This window comes from Rhinoderma darwinii, chromosome 9 (assembly GCF_050947455.1).
Source record: "Rhinoderma darwinii isolate aRhiDar2 chromosome 9, aRhiDar2.hap1, whole genome shotgun sequence".
NCBI classification, from domain to species: Eukaryota; Metazoa; Chordata; class Amphibia; order Anura; family Rhinodermatidae; genus Rhinoderma; species Rhinoderma darwinii.
Genome location: NC_134695.1, coordinates 14,746,137 through 14,764,272, shown reverse-complemented (window position 1 = coordinate 14,764,272; position 18,136 = coordinate 14,746,137). Strand labels below are relative to the sequence as shown.

The following is an 18,136-nucleotide window of genomic DNA, read 5'->3' as shown; positions in this document are numbered from 1 at the left end:
GGCCGCAGATTTCTTGGCAGATGCCTCAGTAGACCCTTTACGCCAGATCAGCATCCCTGTCAAATGCTAGATGGGCCATCTGGCTAAAAACCTGGAAGGGAGACACTGGGTCAAAAGGGAAGCTGTGCTATTCCCTGCCCTGGAGATGATCTATCTGGGCCCCCGCTTGACGACTTACTAGAAAAAACGTCCGATAGCAGAAAGGGGTTAGACAAGACCAACGAAAGATGCCTTTCGTCCCAAAAGGCCTAATAACAAAAGACCTAATCCTAGGGGACAGGATTTTAGAGCCTCAATTTTTACAAGGAAAAAATAGAGACCAACAATGACGCCAAAGGGTCCATGGTGGGGGGTAGTCTTTCCCTATTTTTCAAGGATTGGCAGAGAATATCAGCGAATCCTTGGATCTTAGGAATTATAAAGACCAGGTACGTGCTAGAGTTCGGGTCTCTTCCCCCAGACAGATTTCTTCCCACAAGACCCCCTAAGGGACCCAGAGGAGCAGAGAGTCTTAGAATTAGAAGTCCTATCACTCATAGAAAAAATGAGTCCTAATTCAGGTCCCAAGCACAGACAGGTCAGGGCTTTTATTCCCCTCTCTTCCTTGTGAACAAACCAGGAGGAAAACCCAGGGTTATAATAAACCTAAAAAGATTGAATCTTTATCTGACCTACAAAAAATTCTGCATGGAGAGCATTGTTTAAACTATAAATCTCCTCTCCAGGGATTGTGTGATGGCATCACTAGACCTGGTGAATGCTTACTACCACGTACCTATATGCCGTCATCAAAAATATCTGACGGTAGCGGTGACACTCAAAGGGTCTTTACTTCACTTGCAATACAGAGCCCTCCCCTTTGGCATTTCACAAGCCCCAGGGGTATTTTCGAAACTAATAGCGGAAATGGCCTCTTATATCCGGACGAAGGACATCCTCCTGATCCCGTACTTGGACGATTTTTTAAGTCGCAGAAACATCTCAGGCCTTGACCCTACAAATAGAGAGAGTTCGCGCTATACTAACAATGTTAGGATGGAACATAAATTTAATAAAAAATAAAATTGAAACCCATCAAACAGATGTATATTCCTAGGAATTCTCCTACACTCCTCCAAGCAGATGTCCGTCCTTCCTTCCAGAAGGGAAAATAAATCCCCTGGTAGACCGTCTCAGAACTCTACTTAGACCATACAACCTCTTTCAGGAAGGCTATGCCAGTCCTTGGCCTCATGACGACGTCATGCATCCCAGCTGTACTATGGGCTCACTTCAGATCCAGGGCTCTACAGTGGGACATTCTAAGTCAGTAGGACAGGAGCAGTCTCTCCCTAGATCAATCCCTACACAACTCATCTGCAGCCATAATGTCTCTCAGACGGTGGTTGAACAGGGAGAACCTCATGCGGGTAATTACATGGAAGTTAGCCCTACTCAACATTACCACAGACGCGAGTCCTTGGGGGTGGGGAGCTCATTACGAAGACCCTTTTCTTCAGGATCAGTGGGATTAACAGACTATTCAGAGATCCTCCACCTTCTGGGAACTGGCATCATTTCTTCAGGCCATGAAGAAATCCATACCGGCAATTTCAGGTCGGCACTTAAAAATCTATTCCGACTTCCGGTTCCGGCGCTGGCGATGCAGGACGCGAGTGACTGAGCTCCCGCTCCCGTCCAGACTGCTTGCTTGCAATAGTCGCTCTGGCGACGACAATCGGCGGTGAAGCCACCAGCCCTGCACACAGAAACATACCCGGTGGTGCCTGTATGGACAGGTACCACCTCAGAAGTGCGCATAAGCCAGCCATGGAAGATTCAGCCGCAGCCGTGGAAAAGGGAGGTAAGATGGCGTCACTTCCCGCTACTGCGCCCCTGCTATACACACAGGAAGATGAGCTGCAGCACCCTCAGTCCCAGCTTTCAAGCCCTGCAGAGCACATAGTCTCTTCTCATCCTGCACCCATTGATTATATAGCCCTGGCCCGTGAAGTGGCCAAGCAGATAGCGCCAGACCTGCAAAAGGCACTGGAAAAAACGGTGCAAGATTCCCTGAACCGCGTGCATGCGGAGCTGGCACAAGTCACTTCCAGGACTGATGAATTAGAACAGCGTATGACGTTGCTGGAGGATGAAAATGAGCGCCTGCAATCCAAACTTAAAGTGGTGCTGTCTGCTACTACGCAGTTGGGGGACAAGGTGGAGGATCTGGAAAACCGCTCCAGGAGGAGCAACCTGCGACTGGTGGGGCTGAAAGAAGCGGTGATCTCTTCTGATTTACAGCGATTATGTGAGAGGACATTGCCAGCAGCGTTAGGTCTTCCACGTCCCTGCCGGGTGGAAAGGGCACACAGGGTGGGGCCGGACCCCAGACATCTCCCAGCAACAGATGACCACAGTTCGCTTCGTCCCAGACAAGTAATCTTTAAGCTGTTGGATTACAATGATAAGGTGGCACTTATGAAGGCATTCCGCAGCAGATCGCGTCCTTTGGAAATAATGGGCATGAGAGTGCTGCTTTTCGAGGACTATTCTACGGAGGTCGCAAAACGAAGGCGTTCTTTCAGCAAGATCTGTACCGCGCTGTTCCAAGCGGAAATACGTTTTAACCTGCAGTACCCAGCCATCTTACGGGTGTTTCAAGAAAACGGGCGGACCAAGAATTTCACCACACCGAAGGAAGCGGAGGACGCACTTACAGAGCTTTGCAGACACAGACCCCAGCATGAGGAGCGTCGCAGTCCAAATCGCAAGTCAAGAGAAGCCAAACGGAATCGACTAGATATGGAGCGAACCTGGGCAGAAGCTTTAATGCCCACACCAGGAAGATCCCGGGGGGGTCGATCCGGAAGTGGAGGGGACTCTCCGAAGCCGCAGAGGCGAACGCAGGACCGCACCCGATCTACGTCTCTTGATTGACGGGCGAAGTTCTTCTCAGCACCATTTTATCTGATGTGATGATCGTCTTGTGGACGCTGTAGACCAATCGCAGGTTCCGATCGACTGCAGATAAGTTTGCAGAGAATTTTAAAGTTCTGAGGAAGGCATTTGGCGGTCTTATTCGACACCTTGTACCGGTCAGCAGCTGACCTAATGTTAAAATGTATGCATTTTGGTATTTTCCCGCATTTTCATCACAGGGGATTAGAGAATGAGTTAGGGCAGGCTCGGAGATCTCTCCTTGTGGGCGTGCTCGAGCGGGAATGATACAATGCCTCCCCTACGCAAGGGATTCGTTATATCTGCCACAGATCGCATACTTGGGGAAGGTTAGGTAGGAGATCTGGGAAAAGGAGGCAGGGAAGCCTAGAGGTGAAACAGGATTCATTTTGACATGTGATGATATAATCCAAACGGACTCTAGGATGTTAAAACTATGGTATAAGAATGTATAAATTTGTGCACAGGCGACAAAGGGTTAATGAGGTGGCAAGGGCAGGTGCAGCTTACTCATTGAAGGAGATAGGGGGGGAGGGGGAGGGAGGGACGTGTTTTGACACAACAGAAAAAAGTGAAGTCTCTTATGCCAATGGGTATTAACCCGTTAGTGACCGACCCATCGTGTTTCTACATCGGTCACTAACGGGCCTTATTCCGATGCCATAGACTTTTTACGTCGCGGCATCGGAATAAGTTTACAGAGCAGGGAACTGTCAGATCTCCCTGCTCTCAGCTGCTAGAGGCAGCTGAGGGCTGGGAGCGTCCCTGCTCTGCCGTGTGAGATCGATATTAGTATCGATCTCGCACGTTTAACCCCTCAGATGCGGTGCTCAATAGCGAGCACCGCATCTAAGTGGTTTTTGAGAGAGGGAGGGAGCTCCCTCTCTCTCCCACCGACACCCGGCGATACGATCGCCGAGTTTCTGTAATGGCAGCCGGGGGTCTAATAAAGGCCCCCAGGCTGCCTGGAGTGAATGCCTGCTAGATCACGCCGCAGGCATGACCTAGCAGATGCCTGTCTGTGTTAAACGGACAGGCAGTAATACACTGCAATACAAAAGTATTGCAGTGTATTATAAATGCGATCGCAGAATCGCATATTATAGTCCCCTAATGGGACTAGTGAAAAAAAAGTTTAATAAAGTTAATTTAAAAAAAAATGAAAAACCCAGCTTTTCCCCTTACAAAATGCTTTAGTATTAAAAAAACAAAATAAAGTTAAGTTACACATATTTGGTATCGCCGCGTCCGTAACGACCCCGACTATAAATCTATTACATTATTTAACCCGCACGGTGAACGCCGTAAAAAAAATAATAAACTATGGAAAAATTGCTGTTTTCTGTGAATACTGACTTTAAAAAAATGTGATAAGTGATCAAAAAGTCGCATCTACTCCAAAATGGTACCAATAAAAACTACAAGTCGTTCCGCAAAAAAAAGCCCTCATACGACCGCATCGGCGAAAAAATAAAAACGTTACGGCTCTTCAAATATGGAGACACAAAAACAAATTTTGAAAAAAAGCGTTTTTACTGTGTAAAAGTAGTAAAACATACAAAAACTATACAAATTTGGTATCGTTGGAATCGTAACAACCCGCTGAATAAAGTTATTGTGTTATTTATACCACATGGTAAACGGCGTAGATTTAGAACGCAAAAAAGAGTGGCGAAATTTCAGATTTATTTCTATTCCCCCCCCCCCCCCCCAAAAAAAGTTAATAAAAGTTAATCAATAAATAATATGTACCTAAAAATGGTGCTATTAAAAAGTGCAACTTGTCCCGCAAAAAACAAGACCTTATACAGCTATGTCGACGCAAAAATAAGAAGGTTATAGCTCTTGGAATGCGACGATTGAAAAACGTAAAAAATAGCTTGGTCATTAAGGTCCAAAATAGGCCGGTCATTAAGGGGCTGATAACCCTTGCCACAGGTGATTTTTCGTTTTTTTTAGGTAATGGCCCGATGGCCTTGATATGGAGTTTAGTTTTGGTTTATAAGCCGGGTTTTGGCTATGTTCTTAATGTTTACGCATGGCTCTTGGAAAAAGATGGATCTGACTCCCCGAACCTATCACGACTTTTAGACATTTTAGCTCATCTTATGCACTGCCCAATAACATGAAAATAATCTCATGGAACGTTAAAGGGTTGAGGTCCCCACAGAAACGGACCAAACTTTTGCGACACATGAAACAATTACACCCTGATGTAGCCCTATTACAGGAAACTCACCTTACCGAGCCAGAATTTAAGTACTTGCAAAAATTCTGGGTGGGCCAGGTTTTTGGCTCGCCGGCAAGGGAGGGTAAGGCGGGAGTTATAATTTTGGTACATAAAAATTTTGCGTTTACGCTGGTGTCCCAAGAGTGTGGTGATGAGGGCCGTTGGATCCATCTAGTGATGGAACATGCAGGGGAAACTATCAGTATTCATAATGTGTATGGCCCAAATACGGTTAACACAGGTTTTTTTGGTCATTTGGAAACCCAACTCCAGCAGGATCGCACTAGGCTTTTAATTCTAGGGGGAGACCTTAACACTGTAAGGTCCTCCAGGGAAGATAGGAGCGCAGGGACTAGTTCGCAGAGAAATAGGGATAAGATCTTGCCAGACTTTTTTAAGACACACTGCCCTAACAGATGCTTGGAGGAGTCTACACCCCGATGCGCGGGAATACACACATTTTTCTCATGTTCATCAGTCATGGTCGCGTATTGATTACTTGCTAGGTAAAGAGGCTCTGTCACCAGATTTTGCAACCCCTATCTGCTATTGCAGCAGATCGGCGCTGCAATGTAGATAAGAGTAACGTTTTTAATTTTAAAAAACGAGCATTTTAGGCCAAGTTATGACCATTTTTGTATTTATGCAAATGAGGCTTGCTAAAGTCCAACTGGGCGTGTATTATGTGTTACATCTGGGCGTGTTTACTACTTTTACTAGCTGGGCGTTCTGACGAGAAGTATCATCCACTTCTCTTCACAACGCCCAGCTTCTGGCAGTGCAGACACAGCATGTTCTCGAGAGATCACGCTGTGTCGTCACTCACTTCCTGCCCCAGGTCCTGCATCGTGTCGGACGAGCGAGGACACATCGGCACCAGAGGCTACAGTTGATTCTGCATCGGCGTTTGCAGGTAAGTCGATGTAGCTACTTACCTGCAAATGCTGATGCTGCTGCAGAATCAACTGTAGCCTCTGGTGCCGATGTGGCCGACACTATGCAGGACCTGGGACAGGAAGTGAGTGACGTCACAGCGTGATCTCTCGAGAACACGCTGTGTGTCTGCACTGCCAGAAGCTGGGTGTTAACCAACAGAAGTGGATGATGCTGATTCGTCAGCATCATACACTCCCATTCCTAACGCCCAGCTAGTAAAAGAAGTAAAAACGCCCGCTGTACGCACATAATACACGCCCAGTTGTACTTTAGCAAGCCTCATTTGCATAAATACTAAAATGGTCATAACTTGGCCAAAAATGCTCGTTTTAAAAAAATAAAAACGTTACTGTAATCTACATTGCAGCGCCTATCTGCTGCAATAGCAGATAGGGGTTGCAAAATCTGGTGACAGAGCCTCTTTAATGACGCATTATCTCGACGATTACGTGAAGCGCCGATTTTGAGGATCTAGTTATTTCGGACCATGCCCCGGTTACCATTACCTTGGCCGACACAGTAGCTAGAGGAACGGATTTTATTTGGAGGTTCCCCGCCTTTCTGGATGAGGGCTTTATACAGAAGCTTAAGGGGTGGTGGATGGAATTTGATGGGGATAATGTATCACATCGTTCGGACCCGCCCGTACAGCCAAAGTGGTAATACGAGGGAAAATTATGCAATTTATGTCTAATCTTAAACGCAAGACTAACGAAGGGTACAAGGCAGCGAGCGACCAATTACGGTGTGCATACACAGCATTTCTACACTCTCCATCAACGCCTTTGGGGGAGAAATGGAGGGAAGCTAAGCGGCAATTTGATCAGTGGTTAGACAAAAGAGAAAGTATTTATCGGTCCCAATTTGATGCCGATCTAATGCGTTTCGGCAATAAAGCGGGCAAATTATTAGCACGACTAGCAAAGGAGAGGTTTGCACCGTCACACATTTCAACACTTAACGACTCCAATAGAAATCCTACATCAGACCCCAAAAAAATTAACACTATATTAAGTAAATACTATCAAGCCCTTTACTCAGACACGCCCATAGACCCCCAAAAAGGTAGGGAATTTTTGGAGAAGGTAAAGCTACCAGGGCTCACTCAGGAGCAGAACGACCACTTGAGCGCAGAGATTACTTTCGAGGAAATCCAGAGCACCATTAAGACCTTATCTAACGGAAAGGCCCCGGGTCCAGATGGATTTACAGGAGAGTTTTTTAAATCTCTGAGAGAAGAAATTAGCCCTACCTTGGTGGCATACTATAATATTTTACTAAGGACCGGTGCTCTCCCAGCAGAGGCCAAAATAGCGCATATAAAGGTATTACCCAAGAAGGGAAAGAATCCTCTTGACCCGGGGTCGTACCGTCCTATATCACTGATAGACCAAGACCAGAAATTACTCACACAAGTTTTGGCCTATCGTCTGGCTACGTATCTACCCACACTGGTGGGAAAATCCCAAGTAGGATTTGTAAAGGGCAGGGCAGCAGTGACTAATTTACGCAAAGTGTTGACGGTGCTAGAAACAGTTAGGCACGATCCCCAGCCAGGTACCCGGCCGGCACTTTTAGCGCTAGACGCAGAGAAAGCCTTTGATAACATACAATGGGAATGGCTGGGGATGGTGCTGGACAAAATGAACGTCCATGGAGCCTTCCGGGTCTTCTTGAAGGGTGTCTACAATAATCCACAGGCACGCGTTCACTCCTCAGGATTCCTGTCGGATCCCTTTTCAATTACATAAAGGAACCCGGCAGGGATGCCCCCTGTCACCCCTATTATTCAATCTAGCATTGGAACCTATGGCTAGATTCCTGGAGGAATCTGATATGTTCAGAGGTATTCAGGTAGGGTCTCTGGCAGTTAAGTTAGCCCTGTTTGCTGATGACGTTCTACTTTTTATGTCAAATACTCAAGAGCATTTAATGCCGGTTTTTCACTTTTTACAGGAATTTGGGCAATGCTCGGGATATAAAGTCAACCTAGCCAAAAGCGAACTGCTGGAGTTGGGCAAACCATTGCCTAAGACCTTTTGGCAATCCTTGGGATGTTGGATATCCCCGGTTGAACATTGCATTACTTATCTGGGCATCAAGATAGGAAAGGTGCCAGACACCCTGTATGGCCTAAATTAGCCCCCGTTATTTAAAAAAAATACAAGCGGAACTCACCCGATGGGGTAAATTGCCGTTATCCCTCCTGGGGAGGTGCCACCTGATTAAGATGGTTAGTTTCCCCAGATTGCTATACCCCTTTCAAACACTCCCTCTCCTATTGAAACATGTGGATGTCTCTAAACTGACTTCCTCATTCACAAAATTTATATGGGCAGGAAAAAGGCCTCGCATTGCACTTACCAAGCTCATGATGGGCAAACATGAAGGGGGGGGGGTGAACTTCCCGAATATCAGGGGTTACAACGTGGCATGTCTTTTTCGTCATGTAGTAGATTGGCTTCACGAAACGAGCCATTATTCCAACATAGATCTGGAGGGAGAGTGTGCCTCACCCTGGAACTTGAACTACATTGTAGAGTTGCCTCTCTTCCGTGCCGTCTCAAAACCTCCATTGTATTGAGAGATACAGTCCTAGCTTGGAAAGAGGTCCGTAAGCATTTTGATCTACCTCACCTGGTATCTAAACATATGCCGTTGAGAGGACACCCGGAATTTTTAGGTAAGGGAGACAGATTTGCCTCTTGGGGGACGATAGGCATTAATAACGCAGGGGATCTTATGCATATAGAGGAAAGGAGGTGGTTAACTGGGGTGGAAATCACCACTAAACTCAGACCCCTAGAAGGTAGGGTTAATTTCTTACAAATTCTTCAGGCACGAGCATTTTGCACCTCCTAGGTTCAGGGATTTGAATAAGGAAGCCACCTCGCACACTCTAGATGAGGTCATAGGTCCAACAACTGGGCGCGTGACTATTTCAGGGTTGTATAGAGCACTGGGAGATGGTTTTGTTCGTCCACAATCAAGGGTTAATTTCAAAGTCTGGGAACGGTGGACCCAAGATCCAGGTATAGGTGAGATCATATTGGGGGGTTGGGAGACGGTACGGAGGAGTGTTATAAACGAGAGCTGGATGGAAACCTATTTTAAATTGATGCATTCGGCTATATATGGCTTTAATATTTTGCCTTCACAATCCTTCCCCGACCGCATTACGTGTTGTCCCAAATGCAACACACCCCTGACGAATTTATGGCATGGAGTATGGGGATGTGTACATACGAAGCGATTTTTTTTTTTGGGGATGGTACACAAATATATTGTGGATCATTGGAAAACTAACCTCCCAATGACGCCTCAAGCGCTATTGTTCCATCAGGCGCGGCCACCGGAGGAAGAGGGTGCTCGAGGGGTGAGATCACCTCCCCTGCTGGTGCACACTATTTTACTGGTGGCCTTGAGATGCCTCCTGAGTAAATGGCTGGAAACAGACACGCCGGGGTTAGAACTGATTGTGTCTCGTCTGAAACAGTTATTAGTTCTTGAGAGGGTGGAGGTGGAAAGACGGTAGGAAACGGGAACAAAGAAGCTATTCGATAAAAGGCAAATATTCATAGATTCGCAGTGCACAGTAGCCGAAGTAGTGGAAATTGTTACGCCTTTCAGGCAGACAAAGTGGTATTATATGCAGCTCTTGGCAGGCACTTTAGGGGGTTTGCAAATGTGATCTAGTCGGGGGGTAAATGATAAGTAGATACTTATTGATGACCTAAGTCGTGTCGGGGATGGGGGAAGTCATGTTTTCGGTCTATATGAAGATCGACACTTATGCCATGTTTGTATGTTATGTTGAATTTAATTCAAGGTTAATTCATTGACCGTTGAGTGCTGCACACTCATGATGCAACCTTTTGCGTGAAATGTTTGTAAAGAAAATGTGAAAACTGTTAATAAAAATGATGTTTTAATAAAAATCTATTCCGACAACACGACCACAGTGTCTTGTATAAATCGTCAGGGGGGTACGAGATCGGCCTTGCTGATGGACTTATCCCCCCAGATCTTTTCTCTGGCAGAGCACTACCTGTTGACCCTATCAGCTGTCCATCTGAAGGGAAGAGACAACCAGGTAGCAGACTTCTTAAGCCGAGAAAGGCTTCGCCAGTCAGAATGGTGTCTGAATACAACAGCATTTCGGAAGATGATCCTCAAATGGGGGACGCCCTCAATAGATCTATTTGCGTCCAGGGAAAACCGACCAAAAGATTCTTCTTCCTAGACCCTTCAGAACACCCAACAGCGACAGATGCACTCTCCCAATGTTGGAGTCAAGAGAGGGGCTATGCCTAACTCCCTCCCCCTTCCCCCCGCCCCCTAAACCTACTCCCAAGAGTAATCAGAAAGGTCAGGGAAAACCAGGCCAGTGTGATATTAATAGCCCCCTTCTGTCCAAAGAGACCATGGTTCACGTGGTTAAGGAAAATGTCCCCAGACCGACCATGGGTTCTCTTAAATGTACCAAATCTCCTATACCAGGGCCCAGTATTACACCCCGAGATTCAGAAACTCCATCTGACAGCCTGGAAACTGAAAGGATAATCCTTAGGCAGAGAGGATTCTCAGAATCCGTCATTTCCACCCTGCTAGCTAGTAGAAAACAAATTACCTCAAAATATATCTGAGGGCCTGGAAAGCATTTTTAAATTTTGCAGGCAGGGATATTTAATCCTTTAGCCAAACCAGATATTCCTTGTAATATTGGATTTTCTACAGGCAGGATTAAATAAGAACCTTAGGCCTAGCACGTTAAAGGTTCAGATTTCTGCACCAAGTTCCTTTTTTAATTCTAAATTAGCAGACCACCCCTAGATTAAGAGATTCCTAACAGTCTCCTGCAGACTTAAACCCAAGATAAGATCCCTAGTTCCTCCATGGGACTTAAACATCGTTCTCCAGGCTATGAAAAATCCACCATTTGAACCACTAGACTATATCCACAAAAATGCTGACCCTCAAAATGACATTCTTGTTAGGCATTACATCAGCCCGTAGAGGGCTTGAGATTCAGGCCCTTTCTGCCTTTCCTCCACACACTCTACTATTCGAGGATAGAGTCATCCTAAAAACCTTACCAGGATTTCTTCCTAAAGTGGTCTTTCCCTTTCATTTAGACCAAGAGATTATTCTTCCCTCCTTTTGCGACTCTCCAAAAATATAGGCAATGCCTAGTCCAGCACCTAAAGATCACCAAGGATGTAAGATCCCCAGAAAATTAGTTTGTCCAGTTTCAGGGTCCTAACAAAGGTTTGGCAGCCAGTAAAGCCACTATAGTGAGGTGGATTAAACCGGCCATAGAATTGGCCTATATAAATCAGAAACTCCAACCTCCAGAATCCTTCAGGGCTCACTCCACCAGAACGGTGTCCACTTCCTGGGCTGAGAGCAGAGGCATCCTTAGATCAAATATGCAAGGCTGCTACATGGAGTTCTCCTCACACCTTTCTCAAGCATTACCGTTTACAACTGCGTACAGCCTCTGACTTGGCCTTTGGTAGAAAGGTACTACAAGCTGTGGTCCCACCCTAAATACTGATTTCTATTGCCCATCTCCAGGGGTGCAGTCATAGGTGAAAGGGTAAAAGAGAGATTACTTAAAGGGAAGGTGTCGCGAAAAAAAAATGTAATAGAAATTAGCTTTTAGTGTGTTTATTAAAATACATTTTATTTATGTTTTTTTACTTTTTTTTTTTTTCTTCTTACTTTTACTTCACTATGGGGGCTACCATTTTTTTTTTCCATCTCTGTATGTGTCGATTATACAGCCCCATAGAGAATGCGAACGGGAGTCGTTCAATTCACAATAGTGTACGCCGTCTATGTGGGAACGGCGCATACGCCGCTCCCACACAGTCCAAAAGGGAGGTCTTCGGCAGGGCTACATCCGGCGCCATTTTCATGTGGACCGGAAGCCGCGGCCGGACAGTAAGATGACTACTTCTGGTCGCGGCTTCCGGACATATGTTCCAGGCAGCGAGGAGTAGGATCGGAGGCAGCAGCGGCGGCAGGAGCAGGTAAGTTATGTTTGTGTATGTGATGTGTGTATTATGTTCGTGTTCTACTGTCTGATTACCACTGTATCTAATCCTCCTACACTGTGTGCCGCCATTTTCTGAGCGAATGCACAGTGTAGGAGGATTAGGAGATTCAACCACCTCCTTCTCCTGGCATTAGCCAGGATAAGGGAGAGAGAATTATGTCAGCTCACTAGAGCGTGTGTGTCTACACCAAATTTGCAGCATAAAGCAATGAGGTTGCTTTACCACATTGCAATGCTGCAATTTTGGGAATTGCTCCCTCTCGTGACCAGCACATGGAAATGTTATAAATTAGAATCTAATTTATAATATTTCCTGACTTGTGAGAAAAGTAAAAAAATTAAAACAATGTTTAATCACTTAAATACTAACTGTTTTTAACTGAAAAAAAATATATATATATTTCTAGCGACACATTCCCTTTAACCTATGACCGCAGCCCTCTGTTACCTTCCCTATTTCTTGTAGCATATAGAGCCCTTATAAGGTAAATTGCCAACATGAATACAAAGGGATTACTTGTAAATATTGTGTGTGTGTGTGTGTGTGTATATATATATATATATATATATATATATATATATATATATATATATATATGAAGATGTGAGGTAATTTCACTTGGGTGGTGCAAAAAAAAAAAAAAAGATAGAATATATATAAAAGAAATAAATAAACTAAACTAATTCTCATGCTGAGTTCTTCCTAAAGACTGGGTGTGTGGAGAGGTGTGTCCCTTTTTTTAATATTCTCCGGTTTCCTGTCCAGTGGATGGGATGTCTCTCCAGGGGTGCGGTCATAGGTTCTTGAAAAAAGGATTACCGGTAAATCTATCTTTTCTCATCAAACCAGACTTTGTCACATTTTCTGATCCTATTTGTACTCCTACGAAAGCGTGCTAAATTTATTTTTTACGTTTTTACATAGAACGTTACCATGACTTGTTTTACAGTGAAGGAAATAAGTATTTGATCCCTTGCTGATTTTGTAAGTTTGCCCACTGTCAAAGACATGAACAGTCTAGAATTTTTAGGCTAGGTTAATTTTACCAGTGAGAGAGAGATTATATAAAAAAAAAAAAACAGAAAATCACAGTCAAAATTATATATATTTATTTGCATTGTTCACAGAGAAATAAGTATTTGATCCCCTACCAACCATTAAGAGTTCAGCCTCCTCCAGACCAGTTACACGCTCCAAATCAACTTGGTGCCTGCATTAAAGACAGCTGTCTTAAATGGTCACCTGTATAAAAGACTCCTGTCCACAGACTCCATTAATCAGTCTGACTCTAACCTCTACAACATGGGCAAGACCGAAGAGCTTTCTAAGGATGTCGGGGACAAGATAGACCTGCACAAGGCTGGAATGGGCTACAAAACCATAAGTAAGATGCTGGGTGAGAAGGAGACAACTGTTGGTGCAATAGTAAGAAAATGGAAGACATACAAAATGACTGTCAATCGACATCGATCTGGGGCTCCATGCAAAATCTCACCTCGTGGGGTATCCTTGATCCTGAGGAGCTCACCGAAAACTACACGGGAGGAACTTGTTAATGATCTCAAGGCAGCTGGGACCACAGTCACCAAGAAAACCATTGGTAACACATTACGCCGTAATGGATTAAAATCCTGCAGTGCCCGCAAGGTCCCCCTGCTCAAGAAGGCACATGTACAGGCCTGTCTGAAGTTTGCAAATGAACATCTGGATGGTTCTGAGAGTGATTGGGAGAAGGTGCTGTGGTCAGATGAGACTAAAATTGAGCTCTTTGGCATTAACTCAACTCGCCGTGTTTGGAGGAAGAGAAATGCTGCCTATTACCCAAAGAACACCGTCCCCACTGTCAAGCATGGAGGTGGAAACATTGTTTTGGGGGTGTTTCTCTGCGAAGGGCACAGGACTACTTCACTGCATCAATGGGAGAATGGATGGAGCCATGTACCGTCAAATCCTGAGTGACTACCTCCTTCCCCCCACCAGGACATTAAAAATGGCTCGTGGCTGGGTCTTCCAACACGACAATGACCCGAAACATACAGCCAAGGCAACAAAGGAGTGGCTCAAAAAGAAGCACATTAAGGTCATGGAGTGGCCTAGCCAGTCTCCAGACCTTAATCCCATCGAAAACTTATGGAGGGAGCTGAAGATCCGAGTTGCCAAGTGACAGCCTCGAAATCTTAATGATTTACAGATGATCTGCAAAGAGGAGTGGGCCAAAATTCCATCTAACATGTGTGCAAACCTAATCATCAACTACAAAAAAAAGTCTGACTGCTGTGCTTGCCAACAAGGGTTTTGCCACCAAGTATTAAGTCTTGTTTGCCAAAGGGATCAAATACTTATTTCTCTGTGCACAACGCAAATAAATATATATAATTTTGACAATGTGATTTTCTGTTTTTGTTTTTTTTTTATATAATCTATCTCTCACTGGTAAAATTAACCTAGCCTAAAAATTCTAGACTGTTCATGTCTTTGACAGTGGGCAAACTTACAAAATCAGCAATACTTATTTCCTTCACTGTAGGTGTGCTGTATTATAATTCCTAATCTTAACACAATCTTTGCTGTTGTGAGATTCCATGTTCTAAAACGGTTCTGTGCCACAACAATTGTACTTTTGAATGCTGGATTAAGGACTTTCAAATGTGAAGTCCAATAGTCACACGTCCTAAATAAACTGGTAGTAAGTACTCTTTCATTTGAGCTATTTTAGCTATTTTTTTTTCTTCTATTTCCAGAGCTTTACTAGAAGCAACTCCATCTCCTGTTGTATTTTGTCACAATGATTGTCAAGAAGGTAAGGCGTCAAATGGCATTTCTATTTTACATTAAGTTTTGGACTGGGTTTCCGTGTCCTTTAGGTGCAGTTTTTGTTTTTTATTTTTTACAGATTGTGCAACGTCCGTACAAGTTGTCATTATTAGTGATTTTGTTGCGTGCATTCTTTATCCATTCCATATTCTTTCTTTCCAGGAAATATCCTGTTACTGGATGGGAGGGAGAATTCTGAAAAGCAGAAGCTTATGCTGATCGACTTTGAATACAGCAGTTACAATTATAGGTATGTAATAATATATTAATAGACTTTATTAAACTAAATCGCACAATTCTCAAAAGAAAGTTAAAAGTTGCTTCATAGTATATATCAGAATGTGTCCCTGGGGATTGACTTTGCTATGTGACCCAATACCAATGTTAAGTATGGGTATTAAAAAGACACTGCTGTTGCAGTCATCTGGAATACAAACTTAAGCCCCATGCACACGACCATAAAAAGATCTCCGTAATTGCATACCGTAGTGTGGTCTGCAATTATGGACCCATTCAGTTCTATTGGCCGCAGACACCTTTCCGGATCACTATGGATAGGTGTCCGTGCCGTAGAACTATACCGCAATAGATAGAACATGTCCTATCTTTTGCGCTTTACGGGCCGTGCTCCCATACTTTGTATGGGAGAACGGGCCGAAAAATGCGGGCTACGGGCACGGCCGTGTGCATGAGGCCATACAGATTGATTTTGGTGACACCTCATGATCCAGTAGGGAAGCCTTAATTTAGTGTTAGATGTCAATAGTGAAGATTTTCAGTTTTGGACCAGTACCGTCAGTTAATCGTCTAATTGGGCTGATATAAGTCAAGCATATTTCTTTACCTATACCTCAGACAGAAGGCTCCGACATATGTTACTGTATCGGTAGTGTGTCTGTGTACAGGAAAGTTTGATCAGCACACTGCAACAAAACCTGTATACAGCTGCATGTACACCTGTGACTGCGAAACCATACAGTACACAAGAAAATGGCGACAGCACACTGCGAACACCAATGGCACCTAAACACTATTCATAAATATATATTCATTGCTGCTGAATCTTCTTACAATAGTGAGGTTCTTAGCGCAGATTTTGATCAAATTGTGTGAGCCCATCCGCCACGACATGGCGACCTCTGTGGTGGGACTAAACCTACATATACTTGGGGATAGTAGGAACCAGCATTAAACTAATTAAAATCACCCAGGACAGAATGTGTGGAGTACAAGATAAAAAAAAAATGGAGGCAGCCACTAACACATATATGCAATACATACATAGTTAGTACAGCTGAAAAAAGACACATGTCCAAGTTCAACCAAGGGATGGGAAAAGGGAAGGTAAAAATTTCTACACATAGGAGTTAATATTTTTTTTGTTCTAGGAAATGATCTAAGCCTTTTTTAAAGCCATCTGCTGTCCCTGCTGTGACCAGCTTTTGCGGTAGAATATTCCATAGATTCACAGTAAAGGCTTGTCGCCTCTGCAGATTCAACCTTTTTTTCTCCAGACGGAGGTAGTGCCCCCTTTTTTTTGAGGGGGTTTTACATGGAACAGGATTTCACCATATTTTTTGTATATGCCATTTATTTATATAAATTAACCCCTTCCCGAAATATGACATACAGTTACATCATAGCCGGGTAGGGGAAGTATGGAGCGGACTCACGGAGTGAACTCGCTCCATACAATGCTGGTTGCCGGCTGTATGTTACAGCCGACACTCGAGCGCGATCCCGCTAGGTCCGCCATCTTTGTACACCTATTAAACAGGGCTTAAAGAGGCTCTGTCACCAGATTTTCAAGCCCCTATCTCCTATTGCAGCTCGCGAGATCACGCTGTGACGTCACTCACTTCCTCCCACAGGAGGAACGAGCGAGGACACGCTATGTGTCTGTGACCTGCCAGAAGCTGGGTGGTAACGAAGAGAAGTGGATGATGCTGATTCGTCAGCATCATACACTTCCATTCACAACGCCCAGCTAGTAAAACAAGTAAACACACCCAGATGTAACGAACACAATACACGCCAAGTTGGAAATAAGATTAAAAACGCCCAGTTGTACTTAAGAAAGGCTCATTTGCATAAATATAAAAATGCTCATAACTTGGCCAAAAATGCTCGTTTTTGGAAAAGAAAACGTTCCTGTTATCTACATTGCAGCGCCGATCAGCTGCAATAGGAGATAGGGTTTTGAAAATCTGGTGACAGAGCCTAGATGCCTGTCAGAATCACGATATACTGCAATACATTAGTATTGCAGTATATCGTGCAAGCGGTCGAACGATCGCTGGTTAAAGTCCCCTAGGGGGACTAATAAAAAAGTAAAGATGAGTTAAATAAAGTTGTTTTTGTGTAAAAAAAAATAAAAATATTAAAAGTTCAAAAACCCCCCTTTTCCCATTTCCCCCCTAGAGCATAGTAAAAAATTAAATAAACATAATTGGTATCGCTGCGTCCGTAAAAGTCTGAACTATTACAATATATCATTATTTAATCCGCACGGTGAACGCCGTAAAAAAAAAAAAAATTGTAAATGCCAGAATGTCTATTTTTTTGGTCACCTAATCTCCCATAAAAAGTGATCAAACCGTCGAATGTACACAAAAATGGTATTATTAAAAACTACAGCTTATCCCGCAAAAATAAGCCCTCCTACCACTTAATCGACGTAAAAAATAAAAAAGTTATGGCTCTCGGAATTTGGCGACACAAAATAAATTTTTCTTTTTTACTTGTAAAAGTAGTAAAATATAGAAAAAAACTATATATATATTTTTTCCCCGTTTCCTGGTACATTATACGGAAAAATAAATGGTGCTACGAAAAACTACAACTCGTCCCGCAAAAATCAAGCCCTCATAGTACTATATTGACGGAAAAATAAAGACGTTATGGCTTTTGGAATGTGGGGAGGAAAAATGAAAATCTGAAAGTTGTTTACAACGGGAAGGGGTTAATCATGTCCCCCCTTAGTCGTCTTTTTTCAAGGCTAAATAGGTTTGATTATTTTAATCTTTCCTCATAACTTAGATTCTCCATGCCCCTTATTAGGTTCATTGCTCTTCTTTGTATTTTTTCCAACTCCAGGGCATCCTTTCTATGAACTGGAGCCCAGAACTGAACTGCATATTCTAGATGAGGCCTC

The 18,136-nt window shown here is 43.9% G+C and overlaps 1 protein-coding gene across 3 annotated transcripts in view; it reads left to right on the top strand.

Annotated features, from left to right (window-relative positions):
• The window catches only part of LOC142660620 (choline kinase alpha-like), a 62,159-nt gene that overhangs the window by 32,965 nt on the left and 11,058 nt on the right, over positions 1 to 18,136 (top strand). For all 3 annotated transcript variants that reach the window (XM_075837302.1, XM_075837304.1, XM_075837301.1), the window contains 2 exons: positions 14,910 to 14,968; positions 15,145 to 15,232. In XM_075837302.1, coding sequence (XP_075693417.1) covers positions 14,910 to 14,968; positions 15,145 to 15,232 — 147 coding nt within the window. The remainder of the gene's footprint in view (positions 1 to 14,909; positions 14,969 to 15,144; positions 15,233 to 18,136) is intronic.